The sequence below is a fragment of the Bufo gargarizans genome, chromosome 4 (assembly GCF_014858855.1).
Source record: "Bufo gargarizans isolate SCDJY-AF-19 chromosome 4, ASM1485885v1, whole genome shotgun sequence".
Lineage (NCBI taxonomy): Eukaryota > Metazoa > Chordata > Amphibia > Anura > Bufonidae > Bufo > Bufo gargarizans.
This window is the reverse complement of record NC_058083.1, coordinates 175,995,357-176,011,078: the sequence shown is the minus strand read 5'-3', so window position 1 is coordinate 176,011,078 and position 15,722 is coordinate 175,995,357. Positions and strand designations below refer to the sequence as shown.

The window sequence follows — 15,722 nt, the reverse complement described above, 5'->3', positions numbered from 1 at the left end:
CAGGAGGGTGCCCGTTGTTGCCTTCATACCTCCTCCATGCAGCTTGAAGATGTCGCAGGCCCCGGAGTCGGATGACAACTTGTCTTTACCCGGGACCTCCGTATCAGGGCACGCCAGCAACCCCTCTCTGCGGAGCTGGACCATCCCGAAACTGGTGGCAGACCTTAACAGAAGAGGAATTCACCATCCCGCCTCCGCGAGGAAAGCGGAGCTGTACCGTCTCCTAATGACGGCACCGTCAGGCTCAAGTGACCAACCTTCTCTCTCCTCAATCCAGCTATCCCTCCTGCAGTTGCAGGCCACCATCGGCAGTCTGGCGGGTTCGGTGGCGGACATCCAAACCAGGATGGGGGAATTGGAGTCACGGCCGGCGGCACCACCTTCCCCAGCCTTTCCGGCCTTACCATCTACATCCCAGGAGTCGGCGCCAGGTATGGTCCGTACCAGCCCCCAGATTGCCCCCTCGCATTTCATCCCAGAAAACCTGAAAAGGGACATCCTAGCGGGGAGGGACGTCAACCTGGCGTCCATTCTCATTGCGTCACAAGACGTATCGGAGAATAAGGTGATTAATTGCGGGGAGGTTTCTGTGGTTCTGCGGGCCAAGGATGCCCGTCTGAACCGTAAGCTCTCAATCCCCGAATTCGTCCTGGCGTTTAGCCTCTACCGGGATACTATCTGTGGCAGCCAGCCACACAGGCGTGAGGAGCTGGATTCCTATTTGTACCGGGTCACCGACTTAGGTTACAAGTACGGCGGATCGAACTTCTACGACTACCACAGGTCTTTTTCAGCCAAGGCGGCCGCTGCCCTTGCCCAGTTCCAGTTCATCACGGACTGGGCAAACCTGGACATGGAACTGTTCTGTCGTCATTTTGCCGGGTTGCAGGCCCCCACGTGCGCAGCGTGCCAATCCATACAGCACACGGCCGACTGGTGTCCCAACCTCCCCACCTCGGGCCGGGAGGGTTCCCTGCCTGGTCCCTCCGGCACACAGCGGTTCCAAGGGTCCACTGACAAACTGGGCAGGCCCATTGCTTACCTAGGGCAGAGTCAGGTCTGCAACAACTTCAACGCCGGGGGTTGTGGTTTCAACAGTTGCAGGGCCTTGCACGTCTGCTCCCTCTGCTTCAGGGCCCATCCCCGCTCCAGCTGCCCGAAGAGGCAGCGTAAGACGCTATGACTGGCCGACATCAATATTGAGCTCTTGGGCATCCTGTTGCAAGACCACCCCGATCGCCGGGCGGTAGAGTTCCTTCTCGTCGGCTTCGAGGGGGGCTTCGATACCGGCTTCGTGGCCCTCCCTCAAGTTTCCTGGGAGGGAAGGAACCTACAGTCTGCTATTCAAGACCCAGAGGCGGTAGCCACCCTGTTGCAGGACGAGGTTCAGAAGGGTTTTCTCCTAGGCCCGTTTAAATCCATCCCATTTGCTACTTGGAGGATAAATCCCATTGGCCTGGTCTCCAAGCAGGCCTCCAATAAAAAACGTCTAATTTACGACTTGTCAGCTCCTCACATGTCGCCGATTCCCAGCCTCAACTCCCTGATCCCGTCAGAAGAGTTCTCAATGTCCTACGCGTCCATAGACGAGGCCATTCAATACATCCCGGGGAGGCCGGGGAGGGGGCTTGGTTGGCCAAGGCCGCCATAGCGGACGCCTTCAAGCTGCTCCCCATCCTTCCTCGGCTATGGCGATATTATGGGTTGCATTGGGCAGACGGGTTCTATTTTGCTGACCGGCTCACCTTTGGGTCTAAAAGCAGCCTGTGGCTGTTCGCCTGTGCGCTGCACTGGATCCTTGTCCATCATGGGTGTCTAGACATGGTCATACATTACTTAGATGATTTAATGATAGTCGAGAGGCCCCAGAGCCCCCCCTTGGGGTTGGCGAGTTTGCTCCAGCTGTTCGCCGGCCTCGAGGTCCCCGTGGCATCCGCCAAGACAGAGGGTCCAGGCACCAGAGTTACCTTCTTGGGCATCACCCTGGATTCGATCCGCATGGAGGCCAGCCTCCCCGCAGTCAAGCTGGCCAAAATCAAAGCCGCCGTTTCCTCCGCGGCCTCTTCCGGGGTTTTGTCCAAGCGGGAGCTCCAGTCCCTGTTAGGGTTCCTCACCTGTGCATTTAAAATCATGCCGCAGGGCAGGTCCTTCATTTCCCGGCTCCTCAACCTCCTGCCGACCGCTCCGGATCAGGACTCCACCGTCCGGCTGGACGGTCACGCCATGGCGGATCTTCGGATGTGGCGAGCTTTCCTGACCGGGTGGAACGGCATCTCGTTATTTGTGCCATCCCCGGACGCAGCATCCCCCACGGTTTTCACCGATGCCGCGGCCTACCGCGGGTTCGCAGCGATCTACCCACGGTGGTTGGTCGGCAGTTGGCCGGTGGAGCTCCTGTCCAAGGCTGAGGCCATGAGGTCCTCGCCGCTATTGGAATTATACCCCATAGTGGCGGCTGCCCGCGTCTGGGGTCCGCTCTGGGCAAACAGGTCAGTTATATTCAGGACGGACAGTCATGTCCTGGTTGAGGTCATTTCAAAGGGAAGGGCAAAATCCCCCAGGATCATGGCCCTGCTGCGTAAACTTGTCTGGCTGTCCCTGGAGTTTAACTTCCACGTTTTTGCTTTCCATGTCCAGGGAACGCAGAACGTGGCGGCCGACGCCCTGTCACGATTTAACTTCAATGTTTTCTTCCAGGAACTCCCGGAGGCGGATCCCGTCGGCATTCCAGCTCCACCGTACAGCGCCCTCCTGCTGAACTAGAGCCCTCTATAGCAACCGCACGGTCATTAGTCCAGCGGTCGCTAGCCGCCAACACCGCCAGGAACTATGACGCCGGGTTCAGCTTGTTTAAGCGGTTCGCTGACACCCACCCACAAGGGGAGGTGGACGAGGTCACCTTTATCATGGCCTTCATAGCCCATTGCCACACCCACCGCCACCTCTCTTCCAATACCATCAAGCTGTATTTGGCCGGCATCCAACACCACCGGATGCTCAGCGACCCTTCTGCCAGCTCCATCTTTTCTAATCAGGCCATCAAAGCCACCCTCAGGGGCATTCAGAAGGTTAGCACGGCGGTCCAGGTGCGCAGGCAGCCGGTGTCAGATGAGCTCTTCCGCAAGTTATCCGCAGCCCTAGACGGTCTTCCTTTTGGGCAACCAGCAAGCATCATCACCAAAGCAGCCATGTACCTCGGGTTCTATGGGTTCCTCAGGCCCGGGGAGTTCACCTGCAGCACCATCTCCCGCACAACCCTGCTCAGGCGACATCTCACCTGGCACTCTGATCACTTCATCCTATCCATCCCATCCTCAAAGACCAGTCAGACTGGTCCTCCCACAGAGGTGGAATTTTTCCCTACGGCCACCTGTTGGTGTCCTATCAAGGTGCTCAAGGAGCTCCTGGCCTCCCTTCAATCTTCCGATCTAGAGGACCCGTTGCTCCCGATCAACGGTAGGCCTCTGTCTTCAACCCTGTTCATCTCCAACATCCGTACCCTGGCCGCAGAGCTGGGTTTCAACCCTAGCACGATATCCGGGCACTCCTTCCGCATAGGGGCCGCATCCGCAGCATCAAGTCACCAGGTACCGGCGCATGTCATCCGCAAGATGGGTCGTTGGTGGTCGTCCTGCTTCACAAGGTACATTCCGAATCCACGGGCGGAGATCTCCAGAGCCTTTTGTTCTTTGGCATTATAGTTCACACTATGCTTCAATAAATGCTTCACTCCCTGCTACGTACCAGTTCTCTTTTTGGCCACTATTCAGGCCTTACCTCGTCACTGGCGCCGGGCACACTCCAGCCAGTTGGGTTAGGACAGTCCGTAGGCATGCCTATTCTGTTCCTCGCTTAGCTCCTCCCACAAATGTTGAAGGCTGCTTGCAGCCTGTAATTGTGGGAGGAGCGTGCTCACCCTTTATAAACCCCCTCCTACAAGCAGGAGGGTGCCCGTTGTTGCCCCTCCCTCCCATCCCCTTTTTTCATACTCTCCTCCTAGGTGGCCCACTATTCAGGCCTTACCTCGTCACTGGCGCCGGGCACACTCCAGCCAGTTGGGTTAGGACAGTCCGTAGGCATGCCTATTCTGTTCCTCGCTTAGCTCCTCCCACAAATAAAATGTGGTTCTTAATAAATGTCCTGTGTTTTTATAATGGACTGTACAATGTGTCCTCTGTGAAGTTCAGTGTGAAAAAGCATGTTTTTAAATGGCATAAACTCCTTTATATATTTTGTTCAGTTGTATTGTGGCAGGGAAGTGTTTTGTATATTTATCATTTACATTAGATAAATACTTGAATGCAAAAGCATCAGTTAATATCAATCAGACTTCCTTTCATCTCTCTTTCATTGTCAACAATCATTTTAATTTAAATCTCTCTAAAGCCCTGTTCTCTTTTACATAAGTAAAATATGAGCTTTAACACTGTTTATATAGAACTAAATAATACATGGATTTGGTCCCTGTGATGACAGCAAAAATATATTTATAAGAATGCCAGGAGGAACATGTTGCCAAGTACATATTATGGATATATCCTATCAACACTAGCTTGTTTATGATATATTTGTAGTAGGATGTAGCCCATGGTGTTTTATGGTGCTCTAATCATATTTCTCTTTATCTCTTTTTCAGTGGCATATTGTGAAAAAAAAAAAAAAAAAAAAGATTTACAGTCAAACACAAAACCTATACAAATTTCTTTAAATAATTAAAGTCTTAATTTCAAGAACTTTTTCATAGTTCAAGGCAATAGCGTAGCCTGTGATGTTAACCTTGTGGTTGGATGGAATATTAATGTTTATATAACATTTGATTTAAGGGAAAAAAAATCTTTTAAGATACCTTCAGCTTGCCCAAGGCAAATATAAAAAAAAATAAAAAAATCTAGTCTGTAGTTTTAGTCTAAGATGGAGTTTTTTAGAGACACAATTTGAAAGAGCCTGGTGATATATTACGCTTCTATTGTCCTGAGGAGATTTAGCATTTTTTAAGATACATCATCTTGACAGTTAGAAAGTATATTTACTGAACATTGCCAGTTTCTCCTTGTGGACTGTGTGTTGACGCAATGCATGTTTCTTGATAAAAAGCTATTGACATCCACCTTTTCATCTTCCACTTGCAGTGCTATTTTTTATGCATGAGATGGTCCTGTTTTATTTGCTCCTGCAGCTAGTACTAGAGCATCTTTGTTGTTGATATTGTTTTGTGCATGCCAAATGTTTTCACACAATATACCATTTGCTGCTGCTTCGACATGTGCGTTCTAATCTTTCTTTGCGTTGATCTGTGTGTTTTGATTATGTTGCCACTATGCTAATTGAACCTAATAATGCAAATAACTAATATGATTTTTACCCGCTTTGGAAACATTTGTTAGAATTATTTTTTAAATGTAATAAATTATTATTATGTTACTATGTAACAATTGTTTCATCCACTTTTGACTATTAAAATGTCTACTCTTACGAGAACAATGTTTTTTGTCACTAAATAGCCAGGCCTGTCACTTTTAAAAAGTCAAAAGCTGTACAGTGTTAGATAATGAAGCATTTGGAAAATTTTACCTTTATATTATTGTTAGGAAATCTAAAATTATTTTCAGTGTATGGTAACAAATCTAAGGTTGTTACTTCAGAGTTAGTTTATAAAATTACAAATATTTTTGTCTTTTTGGATATGTTTGGGATGTGTTAGACTGAATTTTGATGTTTTTCTTTTTTTGATATACTATATTCTTGAATTGTTTTGCTCCATGTTTTCATTCTCAATCCTAGGTCCCCTTACAAAGAAACAGACAGATGATTTAGGTGATAATGAAGGTGCTGAAGATGAAGGTATTTTTTTTGCCACCAAAACGATTTGCATGACAAGGAATCCCTGCAAATATATCTCCTTTACTTTTTCTTGACTTCTTGTCTCTATTTTGAAGAGTTTTTCTTTTTATCCCATTTTTGATTGATGTGTTTTGTCTTCTTGCTTGTTTTATATTTTTTTCTACATTTTTTATCGACTGAATGTTGTTGCGTTTTACATTTTTTTGCAAACAGTAAGTGTGTACACCAAAGCTCTTCTTGTTTTCTTGACAAGAATTTTTGATAACTTACATCCCACTTCTTGAATATATTTTGTGAAATCTTTGAACTAACACTGTTTTAAGTCTCTCAACATACCCCTATTTTGCATGTCTTCTAACATTCCCTGAATACATTAATTTGAATATTGCTAATGAGAATATGTGGTGCTGTCTTTTATTTTCAAACAAATGATTTTGACATTAATGTATTTAATTATCCCAAAAGTTAGATGTTTCTTTGAAGAAATATTGATATACTAACATATCTGATCAAGAAGCATTGTCATTTTGAATCCAGTTTATTTAAATATACATAATAAAAAAAAAAAAATAGCTCTACATTGGGTTTTATAGTTTATGTACTATATGTGACCAAGCATATTTATTAGTGTATAGATACACTCATTGACCCCAAAAAATAATACTACCCAGATTGAAATTTCACATTGCTTAAAAACTTGTCATGCAGTTATGTCCCAGATATGTAAATGATTTGCAGTGGTGTCGCAAATGTTAAACCTGGACTGCTACAAACTGGAACTGTATCATCTTTAGAAACAAATCCAGGCTCTATCTGGGACACTATGACAGTTAAGTTTACGTATTTAGGCTTGGTTGTGACCACTTTAATTCTGTATTTGCTGTAGTGAGACACACTGCCTAGGCTGCTGGTGTGAAAACACCAGATTGCAACACAGCCTTTAGATTTATTGCCAATTGAGCATTTATGGGACCTGTTTGGATACATTTTTAGCAACCACGAGTGTGCAGGATGTACAGGCCCAATTACAACATTTGTGAGTAAATATGCCACAGGATACCATAGGGAACCAGTATGTCTCCATGCCCAACTGTAACTCATCTTGTATCCATACTAGAGATGGCCCAACAAGGTATTTTCGGTTGTACAGTTTTCCCTAATAAGCTTATCCTTTCGTTTTAATATTAGGATCACTTACATACAGTGGGGCAAAAAAGTATTTAGTCAGCCACCAATTGTGCAAGTTATCCCACTTAAAAAGATGACAGAGGCCTTTAATTTTCATCATAGGTATACCTCAACTATGAGAGACATAATGAGAAAAAAAAAATCCAGAAAATCACATTGTCTGATTTTTTAAGAATTTATTTGCAAATTATGGTGGAAAATAGGTATTTGGTCAATAACAAAAGTTAACCTCAATACTTTGTTATATACCCTTTGTTGGCAATGACAGAGGTCAAATGTTTTCTGTAAATCTTCACAAGGTTTTCACACACTGTTGCTGGTATTTTGGCCGATTCCTACCTGCAGATCTCCTCTAGAGCAGTGATGTTTTTGGGATGTCACTGGGCAACACAGACTTTCAACTCCCTCCAAAGGTTTTCTATGGGGTTGAGATCTGGAGGCTGGCTAGGCCACCCCAGGACCTTGAAATGCTTTTTACGAAGCCACTCAATTGTTGCCCCGGTGGTGTGTTTGGGATCATTGTCATTCTGAAAGATCCAGCCACATTTCATCTTCAGTGCCCATGCTGATGGAAGCAGGTTTACTCTCAAAATCTCATGATACATGGCCCCATTCAATCTTTCCTTTACACGGATCAGTCATCCTGGTCCCTTTACAGAAAAAACAGCCCCAAAGCATGATGTTTCCACCCCCATGCTTCACAGTAGGTATGGTGTTCTTTGGATGCAACTCAGCACTCTTTCTCCTCTAAACACGACGAGTTGAATTTTTACCAAAAAGTTTTACTTTGGTTTCATCTGACCATATGACATTCTCCCAATCCTGTTCTGGATCATCCAAATACTCTCTACCAAACTTCATACGGGCCCGGACATGTATTGGCTTAAGCAGGGGGACACGTCTGGCACTGCAGGATTTGAGTTCTTAATGGCGTGTTACTGATGGTATCCTTTGTTACTTTGGTGACAGCTCTCTGCTGGTCATTCCTGAGGTCTCCTTGTGTGGTTCTGGGATTTTTGCTTACCGTTCTTGTGATCATTTTGACCCCACGGGGTGAGAATTGCGTGGAACTCCAGATCGAGGGAGATTATCAGTGGTCTTGTATGTCTTCCGTTTTTTTATAATTGCTCCCACAGTTGATTTCTTCACACCAAGCTGCTTGCCTATTCCATATTCAGTCTTCCCAGCCTGGTGCAGGTCTACAATTTTGTTTCTGGTGTCCTTTGACAGCTCTTTGGTCTTGGCCATAGTGGAGTTTGGAGTGTGACTGTTTGAGGTTGTTGACAGGTGTCTTTTATAAGGATAATAAGTTCAAGCAATTGCCATTAATACCGTTAACGAGTGGAGGACAGAGGAGCCTCTTAAAGAAGAAGTTACAGGTCTGTGAGAGCTAGAAATCTTTCTTGTTTGTAGGTGACCAAATACTTATTTTACCGAGGAATTTACCAATTAATTCATTCGAAATTCTGTGATTTCCTGTATTCTTTCCCCCCATTCTGTCTCTCATAGTTGAAGTGTACCTATGATAAAAATTACAGACCTCTCTCATCTTTTTAAGTGGGTGAACTTGCACAATTGGTTGCTGACTAAATATTTTTTTGCCCCACTGTATATCATCATTACATTCACACATATAAAGTTTGATCTGGTTCCAACAACTATTTCTTGGCATGTTATTTTTTGTGTCAATGAGTATATTTTGAACATAATATAATTAAATAAATGTATAGCTTAAGATATACAGTTAAAGGTGTTGTCCAATTGCTTATTATTACTATTTAAAACAAAAACAGCTCACAACAGTCTAAAATAATAAGTGAAGTCATACTCATCTCACCAATCTTCCATTGTTCTTGTTTTGACACTACCTGTTTCCAGGTCCCATTTGACATAAGACAAATAAATGCTCACCAAATCACTGAGATGTGTCAATGCTATAGCCAATGATTGGCTCAGTGGTCATTTCATCTGTTTTGAGCAGGAACGGGAAGCATAGAGTTGTGGGGTACCAGGAATCATTGGGGCATGAGCAGCAAGGGATTATTAAATAGAGTACAGCTTTTTTATTATTTTACACCATTTTGAGTGTTACAATGGTGTTTTGACGTACCGTGGACTCGCTCATCGGCTTTTTGCGAGTTTGAATTTGGGGACATTGTATGGTGGTTCATGTTGCCATTGTTCTGCGCTTCCTGTCCTCAGTTACTTGTAGGTATGAATTAGTGCCAATGTTCTTTGTATCTCTCCTGAGTTCAGTATTGCATGAGTTAATTTTCTTTTGTTTTGTGCGTATGTGCATCTGTTTGTTAAGTCTGCTATGTATTTCCTGAGTCATTACCTTGCTATAGAGTTCTGTGTCCTGTCCCTCTTTGTGTAACATTGATTTGGTTGAATCTTTGCATGTTCAGTCTTTCTGGATTGTGTGATGTCTGTTCCATGGATTTTGCCTGTTTGTATCTGAATTCTGTCCAAGTTCTGTTTGCCATGCTCTTGAGTCTAGTCCATGAATTCGGTCCTAGTTCTACTTGTGAATTAATTTCCTAGTTCTAGTTCCTGTCTTACGTTACTTTCACACTCATGTTTTGGCTTTCCGTTTGTGAGATCCGTTCAGGGCTCTCACAAGTGGTCCAAAACAGATCAGTTTTGCCTTAATGCATTCTGAATGGAAAAGTATTCACTCAGAATGCATTAGTTTGCCTCAGTTTGCCTCTGTTCCGTCTCCATTCCACTTTGGTGTCTTTCTGACGAAACTGAGCCAAACAGACAGATCCGTTCAGATAATACAAACGTCTGCATCCGTTCAGAATGGATCCATTTGTATTATCTTTAACATAGCCAAGACATTGAAAGTCAATGGAGGGCGGATCCATTTTCTATTGTGTCATAGAAAACTTATCCGTCCCCATTGAGTTACATTGTGTGTCAGAATGTATCCGTTTTCTATGACACAATATAAAATGGATCCTTCCTCTATTGACTTTCAATGGTGTTCAAGACACATCCGTCTTGGCTATGTTAAAGATAATACAAACGGATCCGTTCTGAACGGATGCAGACATTTGTATGATCTGAAAGGATTTGTCTGTGCAGATCCATGACAAATCAACACCAAACAAGAGTGTGAAAGTAGCCAGGTTTCTATATTTGGACGTGTTGTGTCTAAACTGTGTCCTACAGTCCTGTTCCTGGTCTGACTGGCTAAGTTTCTGCAAATGTATCTGCTATGTCTGAACAGTGTTTTGAAGTCTGTTCTGTGGATTTAGCATGTCCTCTGCCTGTTTGTCCGCAGTGTGGTTCTGTCTTTGTTTTGTCTTGGATTCACTTTAATTTGTCTGTCGGTCCTCGCCTATCTCTGTCTATAATCTTTCATGTGTTCCTGGTGCCTTGCACTGATGGTTCAGACCCACTGTGTCAGCTGCCAACTACAGCTGATCTATTCCAAGAAGTAGAGGCCTGGTGTCTCCTCTGCAGTAAAGACCATATCCTTGTATAGGGGTTAAAGGTGAAAACTTGGGGATTGCCAGGATAATACCCTCAGGTCTAACCTAATATCAAAATGGTTAGTTGGCACAATGGTTCCACAGCAATTGTCCATAAGACTAAGCAAAAAATAATAGTAATAATAATAAGAAAAAAAATCTTAATATTAACCACCAAACTCTTTTGCCCGGGCTCTGCTCAGGCTGTGGGAAAGTACTTAACTGTTATACCTGAGCTGGGCTCAGGCAGAAGTGGAAGGGGGGAGGGGGATGCTTTAGCTGCTGATATCTCCTGATTGAAAGCATGGGTCTGGCATTCCAGTAGAGACCAAAATGACAGAATTAACACAATATAAGCAGGAGACATCATTGTTAGAAATTGTGTCAGGAATACTTGTGCTAATACCTGCTTTTACTTTCACTTTCAGCTTTATTCACTTCATCCTCAGTTCTAACAGTGATATCGTCCCATGTAGTGAATGATAATGCTGATCAGTCTGATGCTGTTTGAACGCTTGGAATTCCAGATTTAAAACAATATAAAGCCCATATCTATAGCTGCTATCAAGCCAGAGATATGAACAACTAAAGCAGCCACTCCTGCCCCTTCAGTCTGGTGGAGAAGGGGAAGCAGTTGCAGAGCTGACAGACAGTAGATGGAGAGAAAAAATTATAAAAACACATAAATCTGTGGTATTAAAATCATTGTAGAGACAAACATAATAACATTATGTTAGTTATGCCACACAGTGAACACCTTAAATAAATTCCACAAAATAATGTTCAAATTGCTGGGGTTTTTTTTATCATTCCCCAAAAATTAAAATAATAAAAGTTATTTACTACACTATATATACCCCTAAAAACCTTCAACTAATCCCATAAAATAAATAAAAAAGTTATGAATGCTGGAACACAAAGGGGAAAAATATTATTTGTGTGTAAGGCTAAAATTAATTATGTCATAGCTGAGTTCACACTTCAATTATTTGATCAGTTCTTTTCATCTGTTATTGTGATCCAAAGCTATGTGTGGGTCAAAAACACAGAACAGGAGGAAATCTTTCCATTATACCTGTTCTCTGAGTAGGCTTTACTACAGATTTTTGTTCACAATAAGGGCTCGTCCACATGACCGTTGCCCCACCGTTTTTAAGTGAATGGTTTCGCGATCCGCATGCAGCTGGCCCACGGTCGGTGCCCGTGCATTGTGGACCGCAATGCACGGGCCGGAGGGGCAATGGTCGCGTGAGCGAGCCCTAACTGATAGAAATAACTGATCAAATAACTGAAGTCTGAACTCAGCCTAATGGGTTAAAAATGTAATTGCGTCCCCTGAGTTGTGCGCCAACAAGATTTGCTGCAGACACATATTAAAAATCTACAAGAAAAAAAGGGACAGTTTTGGGAGGGTTTTTCAAATTTTAATGAATAATTAGGGAAGTTAAAAAGCCCGCTAATTATACAGTGATCACTCCCGGGAATCAGCTGAAATCTGCAGTTGTATCAGGCTGCAAGAGTTTATTTTATCTGCGGCACCACCGCTTGAAAAATGAAGCAATACACCATGTCAGTTGAAATCTGTGCACTGTCCATTTAATGCAGAGGCATGCCAGGTTCTTCATTGGGAAAAAATGATGCTCTTTGTAGAATCTATTTACTGAAGCAAAATCATGGTCCTTAGACATAAGAAGCTTCTCTCTATTAACTTAGAATTCCCTAATAGGTTATAGTTTTACAAACCAGAAACCCATTTTCAGTGATTATTTTCATAATGATTGAATAATTGAAGGATGCTTAATAAATCAAGGATAAATGATATTCATAGACTTCCCACAATTTTTGCTATTGAATATGGACCTATTTCCATTTAGCACTACTGACTTTAACAATGCTACTATAAGTTGTAACCTGGTTTAGTTTCTTCCTTTAATATTATTCTATTAACTCCTAGGAGCCCCTGAAATAAAATATCCCTCTTACAGTAACAAAACAGAGTAAACCCTTTGTTACTCGTGCCCATCATAAACCATGAGGATAGCTATCAGAAACCAGTTCATTATATTGTATCTAATTGACATAGCAAATGAAGCACAATGGTTTTCTAGCTTGTCTACAATGACAGGTTGAAGAGTGTACCTATAAGAATCTAATTACATGGTCGTTTCCACTGATTTATACATCATCATGCAGTGAAACGACATGTGCTGGTAAGAGAATAGCAAAATTTTACCCTAGACCTGGAATAAACAACTATTTTGTAAGTACTCTACAATGCCTAACTAGTTTAACAGTAGTACTAACATTTCATTACTGTTCTCAGTGGGTACTCTGTAATTCTATGTAATTTTAATTAAGGAAGAGTTCTGAAACAATCTCCCTCTGTGTTACCTCCAAGCATACAATTAGCAGTGTACAATTCTGCTGTGAACATGCAGCTAATGATTTCAGATTAATAATTTATCTTTCAATCCTTAATCATATTAATGTCACAATCAAAAAGACCAAATTATCAACAGGTGATGTTTGTTAAATCCTCAGCTTTATTTTTGCTGCTCTATTGAGACTGACAGCCATAATATAGGACAAGAAAAATAAACATAATATGTTCATTGCTAACATATAATATATGTAATAAATGTGGAAAATTCCTTTATGAAAGTTGGCCATATAAATTATATGAGGTTTTGTTGTAGTTTAAAATCAAAAGTAGGCTTCCACCGAGTAGTAAAAATGTCTACATCCAGTACAGTATATCAAAACTAGTGCAAACAAAAACTGTAGTAGTTGCCAATAGCAACAAATAGGATTGATGCTTCCATTTTCCAATGAAAATCACACGCCATCTACACCGCAGGATAAAACACAGACACCCACCACTTAAATAGCATTTAACCTTATTAAGTGTGAATTGTATTTAAATGTATTTCATTTTACAAATTCTAAAATATTTACACATAGTTATCATTGGCATTTTAAATAATTTAGTTCTAAAAAATTCAAAGCACATAATATAAAAAAATATAATAATTTGGAGGGTTGTCCCATGATACTTTGTTAAATTCCATGGTTAGATATTGCAAAATGTACCAATTTTTCAGCTAGAATAATATTTGTTAAATGATCCATTGTCTAGATATTGCTGTTACATAATTGTTATGGCGCAACTTAGTGTTCTTTTGAATTACTCTCAGAACCTCCACATACTAAGTCCAGTGCTAATGGTCAGATAAGCTCAATAGTTCAACGTTAAAGCTTTGTATATTCTATGGAACAGGCCAGCCAATAGGAATTGGCACACTAAAATGCCTTTCTCTCACCAGCAATGAGGTAGATGGACATGATGAGAGAGGATCAAAAGACTACCATAGAGAACCATATCAAGCATATAACATCAATATCCCCGTTAATAATCCCAACCAATAAAATTTCATGAATGACAACAACAAAAAAGGAAAAATAATATTTAATGAACTTTACCTATGCAAGCATACTGTATAGATTTGCAATTGTTTTTCATTTTTATTGATGCCAATTGTATTATAGCAGCAATTTGCATGTAGAGACGAAAATAATAATTTTAATATGTCAAATTATCATCTGCCCACTGTTTTGGATAATTGTGATTTTCCTAACAAACCAGTTGAATAAAAAAAAATTAAAATAAGAAAAACATTGTAGAGAAATAAATTAACAAATATGTAAAAAAAAATGTGTAGCATTAGTCTAAAGAAATAAATTATAATCAACATTTTTAACAAAATTATTCAAACTAACGTTGAATGTTTCCATAAAAGTCTCTAACAATATAAAAATAATGTTTAGATGTTAAATACACTATTCTGGGTATTTTCTTCAATTGAAAGTTAATTTACTGCTTTAAAATCCATGTTTATATATAAAAAGGTATACAAGGGTGTTGTTTAATACCTTAATGTAGCTTTATAATGTGGCTTAGTTCCCTAATTTATATTTGCACATTGAACAATATTCAGTAAGCTTCTAATCTCTCTATACTTTAGATGTGTCTATGCAGGGGACTTTGAGTAAATATTTAGAAAAATTGAGCATTATAAAGATATTTTAAGACATTTTTCAGCACAGATTTCTGGACCTAATAACAAAGTAAAGTTCGATTTTAAAGGGGTATGCGGGTTGTTTGAAGTGGGTAGGGGATAACAATTAGATCAGTGTGAGTTCTAATCTTGGGACCCCCAACAATCATGAGAACAGAGATTCCATACCCTCTGGAGCCCCACAAAATCAATAGACCAGTCAGTTTGGCATGCACACAATGTCAACATTAATTTCTATGGGAATCCTTGAGGTAGCAACTCCCATAGAAATGAATGGAGCAGCAACGTTCATGCCCAACAGGTTATACCACAGGGTCCTCATACTTATGATCAGTGGAGGTCCCAGTGTTAGGACTCCCACCAATCTAATTGACTCTATATAGAAAATACCATATTTTTTGCTTAATAAGACACACTTTCCCCCCAAAAGTGGGGGGAAAGTGGCCATGCGTCTTATAAAGCCAATAGAGCAGTATTACATGGCCGACACATCACAGACCGTGCTGTGCTGCATTGGCATAGCGGCAAGTGACATGTAAACAGGGGCACTATGGTAATAGCAAGACCTGGCGCAGTCACTGAGCTTTATTAAGCCGGGCCCCGATCAGAGCAGCCATCACATATAAAGTGTATGCAGCAGCCCCTAGCAGTGCTGCTTTGCTAAAGTAGCTGTAATGGCTTATCTACGGTACTCACTATGCATGCAGCGGGCAGGCCGGCAGCGCACGTCAATCACTCAGTCACACTCCAGACCCACCCACTTCATTAATGAGAACGTGACTGAGTGATGTGCCTTGCCGGCATGCCTGCTGCGTGCATAGTGAGTACTGCAGATAAGTGATTACTGCTAGTTTAACAAAGCAGCACTGCTAGGGGCTGCTGCATTCACTTTATATGTGATGGCTGGGCTAACATAACTGGGGTCTAATGTAATGCGGTCAGATCCCCCCATAACAGTCATCCACAGATCCCCCAATAAGTTTCCTCTACAGATTCCCCTATAACACTGTCCTCCACAGATACCCATAACAGTGTCCTCCACAGATCCTCCAATAAGTGTTCTCCACAGATCCCCCAATAACACTGTCCTCCACAAATCCCTAAAGCAGTGTCCTCCACAGATCCCCCTATATATGTC

The 15,722-nt window shown here is 42.0% G+C and overlaps 1 protein-coding gene across 1 annotated transcript in view; it reads left to right on the top strand.

Moving 5' to 3' along the window:
- The window catches only part of NLGN1 (neuroligin 1), a 541,429-nt gene that overhangs the window by 180,730 nt on the left and 344,977 nt on the right, over positions 1 to 15,722 (top strand). Inside the window, exon 3 of the mRNA XM_044289824.1 lies at positions 5,782 to 5,841. Within this exon, the coding sequence (XP_044145759.1) occupies positions 5,782 to 5,841 (60 nt within the window). The remainder of the gene's footprint in view (positions 1 to 5,781; positions 5,842 to 15,722) is intronic.